The sequence below is a fragment of the Pleurodeles waltl genome, chromosome 3_2, assembly GCF_031143425.1.
Source record: "Pleurodeles waltl isolate 20211129_DDA chromosome 3_2, aPleWal1.hap1.20221129, whole genome shotgun sequence".
In the NCBI taxonomy this organism is placed as follows: Eukaryota; Metazoa; Chordata; class Amphibia; order Caudata; family Salamandridae; genus Pleurodeles; species Pleurodeles waltl.
Window position 1 is genome coordinate 41,464,223 of NC_090441.1, and position 20,025 is coordinate 41,484,247.

Genomic DNA, 20,025 nt, shown 5'->3' on the forward strand with positions numbered 1-20,025 from the left:
CGAAAAATTATTGTTAAGGCATTAATGGTAAAGGCATTAGTGGTAACAACGAGGTCGTTGTTCCGACCTCGTTGTTCAGGCATTCTTTGTTCCGGAAGGCATCGTTCCGACATACATCCCAGGTGCATCTTAAAGAGGGGGTGCACAATGCTAAGGGTCTGCTTTTCCACACAGCGAGGTGCAGTTACAAAATTGAGTTTGTATCATGCATGTGATATTTGCATAGTGTGACCTGGAGAGGCACAGCTATATAATATCTCAATTAATGAATCATATAATCTATTTAGCTTCTTGCAGAAACAAACTTGTTCTTGATAACCTGTCAAAGAGGCGAGGCAGGACGAAGAAATGTATATGCATTTGCTTATTTGGCAACAAAAACACTGCTGTAGTTTTTCTGTGAAATACTTTTTTTTTTAGAAACCAATATTTTTATTTTACAATAAGAACCTTAAAATACATTAACCAAACAAAATATCCCCTCCCAGTAGTCCTTGTAGTGCACTCACAATATAGTTCCATGCATATAATCACAACTAAACTGGTGTAATCAATTAATATCAAAGACACATTCACTGAAGTAAAATCAAGGTGAAACATGTAATACACATCTCACAATACTTGTAAATAGTCAGAAATTAACATCAGGGTAAAAGCTTATTCAATAAATATTTTTTTTTTTTACTTAATTTTAATTTTAAGCCAACCATATATAATTCACAGATACGGTGCAGACCGAGTAGCACCACAGTACAAATGCATGAACACCAGAAACATATTGTCAGGATTACAGAAGTACCTTGAAAAGGCGGGGCTTCACAAAGTTTGCCACACTTCCTGAAATTCTATTTTTAGAACTCGCCTTTTATCGCTTTATCCAAAGTATCTACTCTGCACAGTACCATTACTTACAATAGGCTTAGGGTCACTCCTGCTTATCACTGGTTGGGGTCCTTGTCAGTATCATTTGCTTGCTTCTCATTCAGTAACTATCCTTCCTCTTCTTGTGTTGGTCCCTCTTCTGGAGCACAGCTTCTTTTCTATCTTTCTATTTGAATGGCTTGAATATATTCATTGCTTTCTTTCAGTGAAATATTTATTTCTTTTACTTTCAACACTCTTTGGCAGTGCATGCGTTTTCGTGTTCTCTCCTTTTCTAAACTGTGTGCTGCTTTCCCCTTCCATATTCTCGCTTCCTGTACTCTTCATGTTCCTCTCCCACCCTGATTGCAATGTTGACTCCTCCAAGTCCCCCTATTTTTTTAACCCCTCTCCCTCTGCTCGTCCACGGCTTTCCCACTCCTCTCTGCTCACTCCTGTTAGTGAGGAACATTAACGGACTGCCCCCCCCCCCGTGACACCCCACACCTCATACCCTTTTATTTTATTTTTTACATTTTAGGAGATGCAATTTGCTATGGGTTGTTCATATCATGATGACTAGCTCCTCTGAATTTCATCGATCTATGGCTGTTTCACAGCAGAGGTGATCAGCAGTATTAACAAAGTGTGCACACCACTTCCTGCAAAGCTTCTGGCTTGCGAAGCTCATAACACACAAAACAAACAGGTGGAGTCAAGATAGACTACACGTCCTGGGTGGGGGAGAAGGTCACACAACTTCTTGGATTTCTTGGATTCTTGGGCCATCTTGGATTTATTGAGTATAAGTTTCTTGTGTTTTAGGAGTGTCCTGTGCTAACCAGTTAAGTTATTTAGTAGATGCAGTCTGGTTCCCATAATTTGTCTATGTCTGGAGTTTTAGGATACAGAGAAGTATTCTGGATACTACTTCAGATCAAGGATTTAAACCCTTGAAATGTGCACATTACTCAGTCATCCTTCCAAAGACTGTAAACTCCAATTGCACTTACTGTTCCTTCAGAGGATCTACAAGATTTCTGAACTTGTAAAGACTTCATTTATATTTTCTGACTGATTCACATATGGTGACGACAGTGGTAGGAAAGTTAATGTTTGTTGTCAAGATGAAAGGTACAAAATCAATTGGTGTTTATTATGTTACAGTTGATGAACAAGTTATAATAAGAATCACTCAGAACACAGACTTATGGATCACAGACGTTAGTTCAAGAAACACCATATGTTACATTACGAACAGTGAATTTGGAACTTAATAGGAAAATACTAAAAGCGTTCTTTCTCATTTTAGATATCAACACTACTGCAGTGCAGATTTAGACCTGCTGTAACACCAATCAGACTGACGATATCCAGTGTCTCAGTTTCTCTCGCTTTCATCCCAGTCCTCTTTGGACAGTTTCACTGCTCTCCAGCACAGTATTGTTTGGATGGTTCTCATTGGGCTCAGAGAAGTTAAGAGATGGACATTTCATTTGTTGCACCCAGAAAGCCAGGTTGCACAAACGTTACAGCTTCTTTCTCCAAATGTACTTTGCCCACATTTGATTTATTCTTTTAATTTACTAGTCCGAGATTGGTGTCCGCCTCCATAGAAAAGTATATTTTAAAACAAAGACACAGTGTCATGATATATGCAAGAGCAAATGTCATCATGTCAGGTCAAAAGCCAAACCGGCTGCTTCATCATGAAAATGAGCACAGGTGATGATGAGGCATATGTCACACTGATGCTGCACTGGTGTCATGGCTAATATGTTGGGGCAGGTGTTTACAAAAGGAAAACCCAATGTACGCTTGCCGGCTTGAGTAACTATAATTAGAAAAGTAAATCTGCAAACAAGCCACTTACTTAAAAACAATGTTTTCAAAATATTTTTGTTATAAATTTATGATGTCCCAAGGTGACATCCCAACTGAATAGAAATTATTTAATTCATACATTAAAAAAAATATATATGCAAGTGTGTATGTTTTTGAACTTATATTTAAAAAACACAGAAATAATCAACACAAATTCTAGGTGTTCAAGACATGAATCTCAACGCACACTGACACTATATACTCAGAATGCAGTTGAGATGATCTCCAACATATGCTGATGTACAAGATACCCACTTTTAAACATACAATCAGCGACTGTCTTAACAAAAAAAAATACAAGACTCTTCGAACATAATATTTTTCAGAAAAAAACTAGGTTATGCGTCAACATTTCAGTCTTGGTTGTAGTACATCAGTGAGACCATCTTCAGGACTGTGTCTTTTACATGAGGATGAAGGTAGAACCTCCTGTGAGTCCAACACTGAACTGGACTTAAGATAGTGAAATGCTTAAAAATTCAGTCCCAAGCCATTCAGTACACTTTAAATATTTCCGTGTTTTAATGCTGAATCTGATGTTATAAAGCAAAGTATTTCCAAAAATCTGCAATGCGTTAAACTTGCTGTATCCAATGTTTGTTTTGGAATGTTGATCATTTTGGCACATAATAGCAAAGGCATGTTTTTGATGTTTCCTTTGTCACAGAACTCTCTGAAAACCACTGAATACTTGCTGCAGAACTCTCTGAAACCTAACAATCTTTCATTATCACTAATGGGTGCTCTGGTTGCCCCTTCCTTCCTTGCGAGTCAAACTGCAGGTACGCCGTATCGGCAGCTAGAATTATCTGTGCCACTTTCCAAACCCAAACCAATTTCACCAGGATATAATTCAATACTTTGGAAACTCTTTGCAGAATCTCATTGGCCATGCATGCCAACAAAAACAGCGTTATCATTTTAAGCAGTGCAATTCTAACCACGAGACACATTTGAAAGGTCAACTAGAATACTGATTTCTCCAGTTTACAGCCATGCAGCTCTACACTCTCCTCATAAACCTTGTTCACTTCATGATTGATTTGTATCCTCAAGTAGCAAATCCTGTCTGCTCAATGGCAACTCTGAGTCCTTGCTTGGTTCTAACTGCTATCTGGCACAACACTGACTTTGCCTAACCTGCATGAAGTTAGCTATTCCACACTTTTCAATGTATTGAAAAGCTGTTTGTCTGGTGAAGATATGGCTGCTGAGGAATCTCCAATATTCTCCATGCTGGTGATGCATCATGTATCTTTAACTTTATTTCTGGAAGGTTTATGCACATCTACCTGGTGTTTTTTAAATATTTTATCATTTTGCTAATTGCTTACTAATTAGTCACTCAGGTGTGCATGTCACTGTTCTCTGCACACAACGTGATTATATGCAGGAAACTTCTTTTCTTTTAAGGTGTATGAAAAAACTGCACTAGGCTCCCTCATACACAGTAAAATATGATGAACCTACAAAGGGGCTCTGTCTACACTGCTATTGCCTGCTCTTTGGTAACAAGGCAAGGGATTCAAATACCAACGTGAAAATCATGGGTGACGGAAGGATCCCTTCATCTCTTTAGATAATCTAGCCACCTGTACCTTACTCAGTATCTTGGTATCAACATTCATCATAGCTGAGGGCCGCTATGAGTTACATTCAAGTAGGTTTTCCCACACCTTTGGGGAGCACAATCACGAATGCCTCTATCATAGATTCACGCAGCTTGCTGATAGACATAGGCTCAGAATACACTTTTAGCAGTCTAGGACATAACATACCCACCTATTGTCTACAGCATTCTATCTAGGGTTGCCCCCTCCCCTATCTCCCCACACTGGGGGGTTCAAATATACTCATATTATTAATGATTTAAATAATTGTAAGCATTTCTCTTTTTCTGTTAACTAACAAGGTCAGCAAATCATATGCTTTATCCCACTGTTGATATGTCTCGCCACGTATTGAAGATAAGCATATTTCTGAAGCCTTTCAATACTTTTTGTTAAATCTTTTTTTTCACTGGACAGAGTTCTTCAGTGATCCCAGTACCTCTCGCTTCACTTTTCCTCTATGACAGTAAACATATTTCAAATTTTAATTGGCTATTAGTCATACCTTTACTTTTGCCATGTGTTGTGCTGGTGAAAGCCACTCTAAATGTAGGTTTAGAGCAGTCTGGACATCCGAGGAAAAGCCAGAGGACCTTCAACCATGCATGCCTCCTGGTAGCAATAGAGGTACCCATTGCCCTGGCCACCGAATCTGCAGATTCCAGACCAGACTGGATTATCTGCTTTGCCGCGGCCTGAGCATCCGACAGGAGTTCTCCAAATTGTCCTTGCACCTCCTGCGGCAGGACCGGAACCATAGCCCTAGCTGAATCCATCAGGGTGTGCACATATCTACCCAATACACAGGTAGAGTTTGCTGCTTTGAGGGCCACTCTACAAGAAGAAAACGTCTTCTTCGCCGACTGCTCCATCGTCTTGGATTCCCTGTCCAACGGAACCACAGGGAAAGAGCCTGGTGCAGACCGTGTGGAACAAGAAGCTTGAACAACTAGACTCTCCCGGGTAGGATGTTTTGACAAGAATCCTGGATTTCCAGGAGCCAACCTATACCTCCTTGCCACAGATCTGTTGACAGCTGGGGACAACACAGGCTTCCTCCATACCTCTGAAATAGGCTCCGTAAGAGCATCATTAAACGGAAGCAATGAATCCGCCGAAGTCAAAGAAGGATGCATTAACTCAGTTAGGATATTTGTTTTGGCCTCTGTAGCAGGCAACGGAAGATCCATAAAATTTGCAGCCTTCCTGACCACAGTATGGAAAGAAGATGCCTACTCTGTAAACTCCCCTGGTGAAGAAAGGTCCCATTGCAGGGAAGTGTCCAGCTCACAGGCTGAGTCAAGTCCTTGATATTCCCCCAAGGGCTCCACAAACTCTCCTTCTTCCAGCAACTGCCTTTGATACTCCTGTTCCTCCAAAAGTCTTAAAGCATTTCTGCGCAACCTCAGCCTGGCCTCTAACCTTGGCGTCGACATAGAATTAGCCGACGTCCATAACACCGGCTTCAGAACTGAAAGGCGCGGACCAGGAGAAGAAGGCTGACTACCGTTTAATCCAGAGACATCTGGCGCTGAAGCAGATCCCATCGGCGCCGTGGTCACCTGAGGCGTCAACTGAAAGGGTGATGACATCGGCATCGCAGGTCTAAAAGGCAACGTCATCGGAACTGCAGGTTTTTGAGGCAACGTCATCGGCGCCGAACCGGCACCCTTAGCCGGATAGAAGGGCATAAACGGCGCCACCTTGTAAGAAGCCAGGGAGCCCAACGTAAATGATAAAGGACCCAGGGGACCAGCCGGTGTACCAGCAGGGACCATAGCATTAAACATAGAAAACATGGCAGTTAAAAATGCCGCCGGATCCGCTCCCGGAGCCGGGAAGGCAGGATACCGCTGGTTTCCATGCTGCACTAGCGCCTGTTGAGCATCCGAATCCTGTGCCACAGGTGAAAAGCTAGGACTCTCTGGAGGCGCAACCACCTCGAAGACCAACGGCGCCAGAGAAGCCTGAGGGGTTTGAGGTTGTGTAGTCACAGTCAACTAACCTCCCAAGTTGCACGGCACCGTCTAGATGGAGACCTGGACCTTGAACAGCTCCAAGCCTAACGATGCCGAGAGTCATTACAACGTCATCTCTTGTGCTTCTTCGACGAAGTGTGAGAAGACGACCTGTGATGGCTCTTATGTCCTTTTTTTGCCTTAGCTAATAAGAGTTTGGCTTCCCTCTCCTTCAGAGCCTTTGGATTCATGCTCTGGCAGGACACACTCCTCGACGTCATGCTCGGAGCTCAAAGACCAAAGACAATCATCATGAGGGTCAGTGACTGACATGCGACCCCCGCACTCTCAACAAGGCTTAAATCCCGACTTCCTAGAAGGAGACATTGTAACCAGAAACAAGATTGTAACCAGAAACAAGATGGAACACCTTCAACAGTAGCGAGAGCTAGGAGAAAACCGTTCGCGTCTAAGGCACGGAAAAAAGGGAACTGACGTCAGCACGCCGGCGAGGACCTCTTATTGGCACGGTGACGTGAGACAGAGTCGCGTGGAGCCGTGCAATTGTGACGTCCTCATCAACGTGGAAAGCTGAGAATAAGATTTTCCGTCGGATGCTGGCGCATGGGAGAATTCATAAGGTGAGGAATCCACAGATAGTGGTATCCATCAGAAGAACTACTTTTAACCATGAAATTGACAAACAGTCCTCCCCTTAACATTACCCAACCATATCTGAAACACTTCCTCACACAGATTCAAACTTAGATCGGATCCATCCAAAACAGACTTGAAATCTTGGATGCAGGAGCTGTGAGGCAAAATCACTCAGCTGAGGGACAGAATGAACGACCTGAAGCACATTGCTGATGAAACAGCAGAAGATCATAATTACCTTTGAGACAAGAAGCTAGCTCTAGAGGAACACAATTACTGAGCTTCAGGCACAAGAGGAGGACTAAAAGAACTGCAGCTCCTAGAACAACATACACATATGAGGTGTCCCCACAGGAGCAGAGGATGAAGATATCCAGGGATATGTTCAGGACCTCCTGAGCCGATCAGAAGCCAGCCAGAGGCGCACTCGATTTGATCACACATGTTCTTTTCCACCGTGGACTGCCATGACTTCCCGCTTGACATCGTCACCAGATAGCATTTCTTCGAGGGAAAGGAACAAATTATGATTAAGGCAAGAAAACAAGACTGCTGAGTTTCAAGGCCACAAAATCCATCTCTACCAACCTTTCAGCTGTCACTCTGAGGAAAACAAGAGATTTTCACCCTGCCACTGGCCTTTCTGAAGGACCACAATATAACTTCTCAATTGGGGCAGCCCTTCACCTGATTTTTATTTGCAAGGGTAAACAATAAATTCTGAAATCATCTGTCTGAAGCCAGAGATCTCTTGGGAATTCAGAGAAGAAAGAGGAAGATGAGAGTAAAGACCAGGGAAAAACAATCAGCTCTTCGACCTGAAGGTCATACAGTGCAGAAGAAAACGGAACCCGAATATTTCTGTAATACAAACATCAAAGAAAAGAAAGATGTACTCTGGCATCTGAGACTCCTGAGTGAAGAATGAGATCTCACCCTGCATAAGTACACCAGAGAGCAGAGGAAGAGGCATCTCAAAAAGAAGTAAAAGAATTACAGGGCCATTCTCCACGATGTGATGATACAGAAGTAAAGCATGAGCTGGGCGTGCTCAGGCAAGAAGACGACTCTGGTATTGAAACCCCTCTTGTATGTGCCATGATATCCTCTTTTGGGCAGTCCCCCGTACACATAATGGCTCAATGTTTGGGAGGTGTACACTTCCACAGGTCACCTCACACATGAATCTCTTTAACTATGACTGGGGGTTTTGGGTAAGTTCATTTGGTCATGTCTGAGTTTTTCCTTCCGGTTTTGGGTGGTGTGGGGTTGAAAACGAGAAAGGGAGCATACTTACATCACATTCAGGAAAATAACAAAAGATGGACAGGGTTTCATACCCTAGCAGGTCCACTCATGGACACCTGTTCCAATTATTATCGCTGTAATGTAATTTACCTGCAATTTACCAAAATGGTTTCTGTCTAACTAACTAAATCAAAAGAAAACAGAGGCCAATGACTTGGAAATAACCAGGTTTTCAGAGCTTTTCAGAAAGGTAGCAGTAAATCATGCAGCCTGAGATTCAAAGGAAGGAATTCCAAATTCTGGCTTCTGCATTGGAAAAAGATCTATCCCTTAGACAAGCCAGACAAACCTTAGAAACTGTTAGCAAGAAATCTGATCTCAGAAGACAGGTTGGTAGAGAAGGATGAAATCTGCCCTGCAGATATTGAAGGCCTGTTTGATGAAGAGTGCAGAACAAAGTGCACATAGCCAGGAAAACTATGCTTTTCAATACTACAAGCTAGTTGAAGGCCCTCAAGAACTGAGAGGTGGAAGAGTGCTTGAAAGGGTTCATAGCCAGATGATCTGTTGCATTTTGAATCTGGTGCAGCCAATATATAAGAAAATCTATAGGGGCCAGCAACATGGAATTAGAATAACAAAAGTGGCTCAAAATAGTCACTCATAGTAATGGCCTTGTATGAGCAGTCAGAAACAGCAGAATCCCCTAGCCGTCTTTCATTAAACTGACGCATAACGAAGATAGCTTTCTAATCTAGGAAGACAGTGATGGCTCTTGCTAAGTCTGAAAACCTAATTTCGGAGCATTTGACACAGGTGAAAGGAAGGATCCCAGTTATTCAGGTCAAAAGCTGGACGGAAGGGATTTAGGAGACTATCTACCTTAAATTACAAATATTTCTGTTATATTGCAATTACGTTTTTGCAAAGTTTTCCAAGGAAATCAACAACTGGGGACTGTCAGCGTAACACTCAAGCTTGAGAGAAAAGGAGCGATTTAAGCAAGCCAAAGACTGCTCATAATGATTAAAAAGTGTTGGACTCAATGCAGAGCTCTGAAGAACTCCATAAAACACCCCCTTAATTCCCGATTGATAACGCCCATGCTGACAGCCTGTGATCGATCCATAAGGTAGCATTCCAGCCAGAACACATCATTGCCCTAAATACCAGTCTCAGCCTGCCACATGAATAACCAGGAGCAGGAGACCGTTTTGATGAAAGTAAAAGGTCTAATTTACACTAGTAAACAGCACTAAATGTGGAGTTATGTTGCCAAGGCTGATTCAGATATGACACCCCTTCAAGAAACTCACCTCCTCACCCACAAAGAGTTTTGTATGAAACAGAGCATAGCCATTGCAATACTGGGCTCCTGCACCTATCAAAACTGCAGAAAGTTGCAATTCAATGCAGAGCACATTTGGGGGTGGGTAAGGCTAAGGTACAGAGACAAGAAGAGAAGGCACAATATTGTACATTTAACATTGCAAGGATCTCAGAAATCCCCTCCTCAATATTTGCTCTCCCAACACTAAAGAAGGGCTTGTTCCTGTGACAAACCCCAAGAGACCTCCTTGGAGTGGAGAGGGGTGACATCATTGTAGGGGGCATCTTTAACCTAGGTCTGGGACATGTAATTAGACAGGAGGAAAGATAGGTTATCAGGCATGGGAGCAATGTCAGTGAGGCTCAAGAGAGACATAACTAGTTTGAGGCTGATTGGTGCCTGGAGAGCTCCTCACCATGAACAGAGAGATATCAATGTGCCTTACTCTAGAACAAATGTTGTCCTTACTTCTTACTGATTAAGAAGTCTAAAAGGAGTACACATATCAGACATTTACATTTCCGACCATACACACTTAAAAGTAGTGTGGGAGACTATTCCCACCACAGACCTAGAAGATTAAATACTTATAGGCCCTAGAACAGGTTAACAAAGGCAATCAAACCTAATACTTCCAGTACCAAATAGCCATGTTGAGGGGGAAACTTAGAACACCTCAAATAAACCTGGGCAGGTTATACCCTGCTAAAAGCAAACAGACACTTCTACAACAAGGTGGCACTCTCATTGGTGGGAAAATTAGATTTCAGAGGACTCAAAAGCACAAAGACAGGATAAGAAGAGGGTTGGCATGTGAGCAACTGATGAGCGAAGAAAACAGGTCATTTTTCAGGAGCATTTTTAGGCCTTTTATACTAATGAGCATATAAGGGCTCTAAGATAGGGAGCTATTTAGAGTTCTGCATTTGAGCATCTCTCCTGAGCGACTAGAAAGAATCCCATGAGACATCTATAAAACTGCATAAAGTTTACCTGGCCATTGGAGAGGAGCTAATTGGCCTTTGGTTCGATAGAGTAGGCTAGATGTAATGTGTCATTGGTGTTGCAGACTTTATTTTATATATATTGAAAACAATGGCCTACTATTTCGTGTCTCTATGCTAAAGCCTTGATAGAATGATGTGTGATGACCACGGTAAATCAGTTTCCCCTTGCTTCCTAGTGGCTGTGAGAGGTTGCACTTTGTTGAATCATAATTATTCTAGGTAGGAAACCAGACGAACGGCAATGCACCGGTGTCCGCTGAGCTCTAATAATTTGCAGGACCTGAACCTCCTCTGTGTTTGTGAACAAAAAAGGTGTGAGCCCATACACGTATATGACCATTGCAACATTTCAGCGCCCTCTAGCAACCCAGATGTCATGTTATCGTGCATCAATTTTAGAAAGCCATAAGGTTTGCTTTGTGCCTTTTCGTAGTGCCCTGCACTGTGCTCAGGCAATATGCATTATTCTCTGCCCTATTTTTAAGCCCTTCTGATCTGCCTATCAGGTTGCATCATGCAGTTTATCAATGTCTTGTCGCAAGAGCTTAATGGCAATGGCCAAGGTGTCAACTGTTTCAGTAATGTGCTTATTAGCTCAAAGAGTTGCTGCCATAAATCTTTGTTTGCGGTCCTGCTTATGGTATGAAGGGATCAGAGTGGCGCTGATGCTGCTGCCTTATTTTATTATGCAATGGTGATAGTACTCACTGAGCTGCACCTATATTAACTGCTTAAGCCACATGCACCATCCAGCGACCCTTTGTCGCAGTTAGCATATGTAATGTACAGTTCTCCGTTCCTCCACTTGATTTTGGCCTGAGGTTACTCTGCTTGGTTTATCAGCACTCACAGTAGGGCGCCAGCTAAGCGTCAGCCTTATACTTCCACTAGGATATAAAGATGATCCCCTTGAAATAATGAGATAGGTGTGCAGTATTTAACAGTACTAACAGTGGAAGTTAATATTGTATTTGCAAAAAAATGATGCCTTTCACATACCATTACCCCTTTGTTCCAACTAGATTCATCATTTTGGTCCTAGTTACAGACCCAGACATGTTAGGCTCATGTATTGAGACGCCTCTAGTTTTCAATAGCAGTTAAAGATGGGCACTTCTTTGTCACAGGGTCATCTACTTTGTGGCCAAACAAATTCCCACAGGAGTGTTAGCGGGACTACCCACTCACACTAGAGACTGCTGTCTTCCAATTATACCAAGCCTCAATCATGGGCCTCACTCACATGCTCATCACACCTCCGGTGGTAGCCGGCCATCTCTCATCAACAGCCCAGTCCTCACTTCAGCCTACTGACCTCAGAAGCATGGGGATGCCTGGATACCACTTGGAGGCTTCCCATGCATTTAGAGACCTGGCCCACTGCTCACACCGCTCCACTCAGCTCGGTGCGCATTGAGGAACAAGGGTCAACAATCAGAGCAGGAAGTTATCTGCACAAAGGCCACTCTAGTCAGTCTCAGCCTATGCGCTAGGATTAATAGGTCAGTAAGTGTACTGCATTGCATGGCTGCGAGGAGGCCCATCTTACCAGGCGACTATTTTGGCTCAATACTCTGAACCCACAGTAAGGGGTTTGACTGATGGACTGTGTAGACTGGCATGCTGAGCAGGCTGGCGCTACTAGATCTGAGGATGCAGCCTGGTGTAAAAGTGTGGGAGTCATTTTACAAAACTAGATAAGGCCATCTCTCTGAAACGAGCTAAAAACGGGAAACAGCCCTCTGAACTTAAACCTCTGTTCCAAAGGAAGTGCAGGCTTGAAAAGGAAACAGCGGCCGAGGGTATTTCTGGGATGGCCACAATACAATTACAGTATGAGATGTCGAAAAGGAACTGCCCTCAAAACATTCTCATTCGTAAAACCAAGAAGAAACAATGTCTTTAGCAATTTTCCTACTTAAATCTGGCAACACTAACATACCCAAGGCGGGACTCCCTAGCCAGATTCTATATAAGGCAGTTTGTTACACCCAAAGAGAGCACAAAACATGCCCATCTCAATATTTATTTAAAAAATAAATATTTAATGTTTAGGGTGGATGAGGCCGGAATGCTAGAATGGTATTAATGCTATGAACCATTTCCTCCAACAAACGTATCACATTAGCAAAAATAAAACAATGTAAAAGAAACAAGACTATCTAGAAATGGGGTGTCCAACATAGGTCCAGGAGGGCGGTTACCGTGGAAGAATTTAAGAATAAGCCACATTACATGAATTATTCCCATTTAGATTTGTTGTATATAAATTAATTTGATATGGATATCTTGAAAATCGAGCAAGGATACGCCAGACATCGTCATTTGTCAAATAGGGCAAAAAAATTACAGCAAAAGCTAATTAATTTTTTGCTGAAGCGACCTTTACGGCTGTTTTAAACGCAAATGCTCCTTCACAGAGTGAGTATGTAGGACGAGTAAGTCAAATATGTATGAACTACAGGGCTTGTCTGAGTTTTAAAGCGCTCAACATCACAAAAAGGTTGGGGCTAAAGGTGCATGCGCAACTTTGCGTGTGGGTGTTGGAGTGAGGATGCATCTAATGTTGCGAGTCAGATTTCTAAGAGTTGTTTTAAAGCAAAGAATCAAGCTTCAAAAAATAAGCCAACCCAAAATTGCCAGATATTCCAAATAAAAGGGGAACAAAGCGATTCTATGTGTTCCGCATCCCAACACCACAAGAACTTATCAGCGAGTAGCAGATGAAAAATAACATAGCCCTAAACTAAACCAAACCAAGTGAACAGAAACAAATATATGGTAATATAAATTAATCTGTATAGAAGATGCTAAAGGCAAGACTTACTAAAGAGTACTAAGAGGCAAAAGACAAGAGATCATAATGCTCAAAACACCTTTCATACTCAGATCAAGTCATCATAATTTGCATCTCCTTGGATATTCATTTTGGTATTGCGCAACCAAAAATTATTTATCGGGCACAATGTGTTGTGGACCAGCTTGGCATTAGTGTTAAATGTAACACGTTTCAGTGAACCGAGATCTGGCACCCACCATTTTGTAAATGTAATGTTTTCAACCTTTTGATAGTTCTACTATTGCTCCTGTAACCTGGGAAAATGAGCTAAGCATCGGAGAGCTGTAGATAGGTGAGAAATACAGAGGAGATGTTTCAGCAACTTGAACAGGACACTGCAGAACATACATTACACTGCTGCAGTTGGACCTTGTGTTGTGAACATTACAGCAACTTGGTCAAGCTGTAGATTTACACACACACACACACACTCCACAGAGTCACGAACGGAAGAGGGAGCTTTTAAAGGTAGTTTTTACTACGTACTCTACTAAGTTCTGCACACTTCTGATAGCTGAAGACCCTCTTAAAGCTCACTATTTAAACTGGACTATTAACGATTAGTAATAATTCTGAAGAGAAAGAAGATACTGTACTAACCAAACATAAAAACATGTAGCGGCAGTTAAAAATAGCCGTGCATGTGCAAGTTGCAGAACCTCAATACAAGCAGGCTTATTTTCCACAAAAGGCAAATGTCTCTTAAATTATTAGCTTTCTGTGAAAATTATACACACACCTGAAATTTAGAGATTAAGAAAAAAATCAAGGACACAAACTTAAGTTATAAATTAAACAAGTGCAGAATACAGTGCTGCATCCTTAGAAAAGACAACCCCATCTCTCTGCAAAAATTCTATTTGACATTCACATGGTTTCAATCGAGCGTGGGTTTTTGGTGCACTGACAGATGAAAACAAATAAACAGTCTAGCTTTATTTGGAAAACACATGGTCAAATGGATAGTTGAACATCATCTGTATTGAACCCCATTATTTGCTGTCCTTGACCATACGTTTTTTTTTATTTAATCATTACACACACCTGTCTGTTATTTTTTTCTGGACTTCCATTTGTCAAATTGTTTTATGTAACACCACTATTTAATTTACGATGCCACAAATGGGCATTTCAAACTTATTAAACTCTGAAATTCTTGTGCCTTTGAATGAGTCCCTCATTATAGTTTGATACCCACGCTCACAAAGGATTATGGAGTTGTCCTTTTGCTTGAAATAATGCATCCTTAGTTACGTTACTGAAGACAGTATACTTAATAGGATGTGTTATTTGCCAGTACATTTTTGCCTACAAAGCAACACATCACAATTACGCAAGAGGAAGCCAAGAAAGACTGCATCAGCGTGCCTTCTACTACAGGCTTGCGTTTACGGCATTTACTGAAATGATGTTCCTGATTACAACAGTCCAAAGGAAACGACATAGAGCAATCTCTTTCCTTCCTCTTTGTCCACAGCAGAGGATAAAGAGGACACAATGGAACAATTCCTTCCAAGTCAAGCACAGAACACCGAGCTTGCATGAAGGAGAACACATCTCCAGGGGCCAATGTCTTCCAAGGCAGATTTGCCAGACTCAGTATCTGACCAAACCTAAAGCGTCAGCATGTGCTACTTCAGCGTGGGAAGGGAAGTTCAATGGGGTTAAGGGGAGGGATTGGCTGAAGACTGTTGAACAGCATTGACTGTCTCTATACACAAGTTTCCAAAAGCTTGAAAACTAAGAAAAGAAAGAGCTATTTTTTGTGATATTCATTAAAGAATTCCCTCAATGTAGAATTCATCAACTAACTCAAAGCGATTTTTTTTGCAAACATAAGAGGCTACAAAAGCATTATCTTAGATCCCGACCAAGCTATACTTTACCTGCTATCATTCAACATATAACAGAAATTGAGAATTCTGCATTGTAATGTTTGCCTCACCTGTAGTGCTCCTGCTGGTAGAGTTCGGCTACAATAGTTAAAAGCCGGCTGATGAATGAATCACTGGAGGTCCCTTTATTGGCTTGAGCAGCAAGAAGTGAACACTTTTTCTCAGTCTCTGCCAATTTCTGCTGCATCTTCACATACTCCTGCCGGAGAAGCGCCAGATGTTTCTGTAACTTGGCCACTTCCTCTGTTGAAGAACAGAAATACTATCAGCAGTTGTATTACTTCTATTAGAAGCCCCATCCATTAGTCAACGAGTGTGAATGCAACGCTATAATTTGAAGAGCATTCTAGCAACGATCAGATCATTCTTTCAAGGATCCACCTCAAGAAGCAAAGCGAGATTACACATAATAAAAATATAAACTGAATTGGCTGTTGTTGCTTAAAATTCTCAACCACACGAACAAAGAAAACTCAATGTTTTGCAGTGAAATTTCGCGCAATACAGTTGAATGAATGTATGAACAAGTTTTGACAACATGAGCTATGTGATTTTTGAGGCCATAACACCCCTCTGCACAATCATTTGTGGATAGAGGACTTTAGAATTTTAAGGGTGTATCACACTGTGCAGTAAGGTGGTGGAATTGAGTTTTTTTTAATACACACTTTATATTACCATACACATCTTTGTCAGTCACGGAACGTTTTTTATTAGTGTCATGATCTAACATCAGAACAACTCTGATTCAACAGGGGTTGATATTCTTTCAGAGGTTTTCATCTTGTGAATGTTTCTCAGTTGGTGATGGAAGTAACACATAACTAGGGGAATACCCTGCATGAAGCTCTACCCATGCACTCGTTAGTCGCTTGCCCTGCTACAATTCAAGTAAGCTGGTCAGAAATGTTTGTTGTCCTTTTTCAGCGGTTAAGTCTACATACTTTAAAAATAAAATTACCCTACCTTATAGATGTAAAAAAAATATTTTAAAATGTCAACCTCCGATATGCTGAATAGTAAATTATATGGAGTGCTACCTTGTTTTGTACCATCAACCTGAAATTAAAAAAAAGTTATTTGACAATATACCAGTCTCTTTGAATACAGCGATTTGTCTTCTTTGAGAACTTGCAGTCTTACCACCACATATTTCTGCTTTTTAGTTTTCATCTACTGTAAGAAACTGGGTTATTATTTGGGGTGGGGTGGGGGTCTAACTATTTCAACCAATAATAACCCTTGTCAGTATGAACACTTAAAGTTACTAAAATAACCTGAGCTCAACCCCCTCCTAGATATAGCAAGGAGCAGACAAGCTTACCATAAACAATGTGTAAGTATTCATTCGGAAGCCAAACACAAAATAAAAATGCTAAATAATTAAAGTTCCAACAGGGTCAGAAAAATAGAGTAAAATTTAATAAAATGACAAAATCCAACAAGGGGAAAATGAAGATAAGAATCTATAAGGTTTTAAGTAGAAACGGTGTGAAAAAGCACAATGCATTGATAATCAATAGTCACTGGAAACCAGGACTTAGGAGCCATTCGAGGCTGACCATGATGGAGCGCGGGTCAGATACACTAATCAGGTTCGTCCTGCTCAAAGATTTTACCGTCTGTCTTTTAGTTCCCAACAATAGGAGTACACTATTAATGTGCCCAGGACCTTAGGATAGGAACAATGTCAGGCAGAGAAAAACAGCAATTCCCAGTCCAGGTCCACTTACCTATGGACAGCTGGGTACTTCCTAGAAAATACATTTTGAGGCTAGTTGCCTCCCTGTGGCCACAAAGCTGGTCAGCAAACTGACCCTCTGAGTCCCCTTCTTTGCCCTGATAACACAATGGAGCAGGTCTATTCCTGTACAGCTCCTCTCAGGTCGCAGACAGCAGATCCAGTCCTCTAGTATTCTTCTGCAGGTCCTGGAAATGTTCTGAAGTGGGTCCCCATAGGTGCCACATTTATACCGGACACTAGCTTGTGGATGGTAATCTTAGGGTTCTCCCACACCTAACACTAAAACCCAGTTCAAGGCAGGTACTGTACCCACAACAAACTCAGAGACAGAAGTCTAATAGGACAAAAGCAGGTCCTACAGCAACCAACAGTGGATACAGAAGAATTGTCTTGGCATCTTGTTATCTCCCTTCGAAGTGTGCCCCATGTGCTACATGTGGATCAGACCTGCCACGCAGAATGTAGTGTCAAAAAGAATGCCCACAGCCCCCAACATGCATATTCTCTAGATATAAGAGGAGTCATCTCTGCCCGTTCAGGTAAGCCTATTGTATGGTCTTGAGAGGTATGTCACACCGTTTGCACGCCTTTTCAAGGCTGTGCACAGGGACCTACGATAGACAGTTACTTTTCCTTAATATTAAAAATCTGGCAACTTGAATACTGAATTTAATTTTTAATAGCTAATAAAAATTGATGGGTTAATTATTCTTCTAGGTGGCCCCAGTCTTGAGATAAAGTAAGGACCTGGTAACATTAACTTTCCCGATGTCCCACTTTTACCAAGCTACCTACTTTGTGATCTACAAGGCTTACATAGAGGTGATTCAGTGATATTTAAAAGGAAGATCTTTCCCTCTCAAAAAGGGTTTATTTTTAATAGTCACAAAGCATATTTTGCCACAGTGGTAAACCTGAAGCCATGCTTGCACTGCCACTATCGTGAATGTCATGATATATGCTGCAGTTCATTACTGGCATTTACCTTCCAGGTACTTGAATACATTTTGTACCCTATACTAGGGATTTGTAGACACGTTAAATATACCAATTAGGAGTATGCTAATTTGACCATGTTTAAAGGGGAGCACAGACATTCTACTATAGATTAGCAGGGGTAAAATGCACAGAGCTCGAAACCCACCATAAATACAGGGTCCAGCAAAAGGCAAAAAAAATCTGTGGTGTACACGCAGAGAAGGCAGATTTCCTACATCTACAATTTCCTAGGCTCATTTATTCAAAAGGAATGGTTAGGCTTGTGATATAATTTATCGATGGCAAATCTTAGAACTAAGTGAGAGCAACACAAGAAAGACATAAGCTGCTTACTACCTGTCTTGATTTACGGATGTCTCCAAACTGCCCAAAAATGTTAATGCAATATGGCAAGACAGTGCTTGAATAAAGCCATTTTAGTTTTTACACCTCTATCTTTTTCGCTGATGAAGTGTTGAACATTTTTGATGGAATCAGAAACTGTACATTAAATAATGCTTTTGTAGGTTGAGTACTTTTGTAGGTAAGTGAAGGATGTTCCTTTATGGGATTCCGTTCTACTCTTTTCAGGTGATGTTCACTCTGTTACTTCAGTGCATGAAATTATCCGCATTTCCAAATGTCCCTCGGTCATCTTACCCATTAAAGAAATTCTATTTGGACAACTCCCTTTTAGGCTCTGCTTGATGAATTCAGCATTAGGTTGCTTTCCTAATATTTGAAGTTATCATTTGTCACCTCTGAAAAAACAAATGCACAGCAGAATGTCCTATAGATATTACTGTGGACTGTGTTGAGCAGTGGTTCCCAACCTGTGGGCCGGGGACCCCTGGAGGTCCACAAAGCCTTCTCAGGGGGTCAGCAACTGCTTAGAAAATTAAATAATATTAACAGAATAGGTCCCCAGCTTTCAGTAATGACTCACTGGGTAGTCCCCAGAATCCAGTAATGATAAAGTGGGGGTCCACAGAAGTCAAAAGATTGGTAACCACTGGTGTAGAGGTAATCCAATGATATAAATGAGGGTGACCTCTACCTTGTAGAATGCTTTACTAGCGACATAAAATAGTAACAGCAAGCTTTAAGAAGATATCTACATTGAGCACCATTGTTTTTCATTACAACGTTATAGAAGCACTTTTTCTTTGAGGCCTCACTGTATTAGTCTGCACAAGGCATGCAACGTGGTCAAACATTTACCAAGTTCAAAAGGTGTTCAGATAACAGTATATGCGAATGCCACTGAGACACCTTGTTTCCGATGGATTTTATAAAGACTTTTCAGTATTATAAAAGGAACCACGGGCTATGACCCTCCTTGCTCACTCTAAAAGAAATGGGAGCAAAAGCAGAGGTCTGTGATTCGGTGGGGGAGGGAATGGTTGTTTTCCAACAATAAAAGGAAGTCTATTCTCAGCGTTGTTTTACAGAGAGAGAAATGTGTTGTTTCTCTACTGCTTTTCCATTTGAGATTAAAGGTAATTCTGTTTGAACACATCCACTCAAAAGTGAAGGGTGACTGCGTAGGGCTTATCATATTTACCTGACAATGAACCCATTCATTAATTTTTATTACTGTGGAATCCTAAGTTGCTTCTTGCACATGTGTATATAATTAAAAGCTCAAAAAGCACTATTATGACGAAAAACTTTTTTTTTTAAATAGAGATCGTGAAGTGCAAGACATGAACTTAAAGATTCGGTGCTGAGTGGTCACCAACCACGAACGTTAAATAGGCATTTCATAAATGATATCCTTCATTCAGAATTGCCTTTCCGAACCCCAAATAAATCGAATATATAATCCCACTAGCTGACATTTCAATCACACCCCAACAGATATATTAGACATTTGTTTGGGCGTATAAGAAGAATCAAAAATACAAGTCGAACTGACACAGAAATACATGAAAAAAAAAATCTAAATAAACTTCAGTAACTAGGCCAAATAAAACACTATTTCACATTCTCAAATTATGACTTCCTACAAATT

At 41.2% G+C, this 20,025-nt stretch overlaps 1 protein-coding gene across 3 annotated transcripts in view; it reads right to left on the reverse strand.

The window, feature by feature from the left end:
• Positions 1 to 20,025, reverse strand: part of ANKFY1 (ankyrin repeat and FYVE domain containing 1) — a 526,918-nt gene that overhangs the window by 424,639 nt on the left and 82,254 nt on the right. For all 3 annotated transcript variants that reach the window (XM_069226693.1, XM_069226694.1, XM_069226695.1), the window contains exon 2: positions 15,340 to 15,532. In XM_069226693.1, the coding sequence (XP_069082794.1) occupies positions 15,340 to 15,532 (193 nt within the window). The remainder of the gene's footprint in view (positions 1 to 15,339; positions 15,533 to 20,025) is intronic.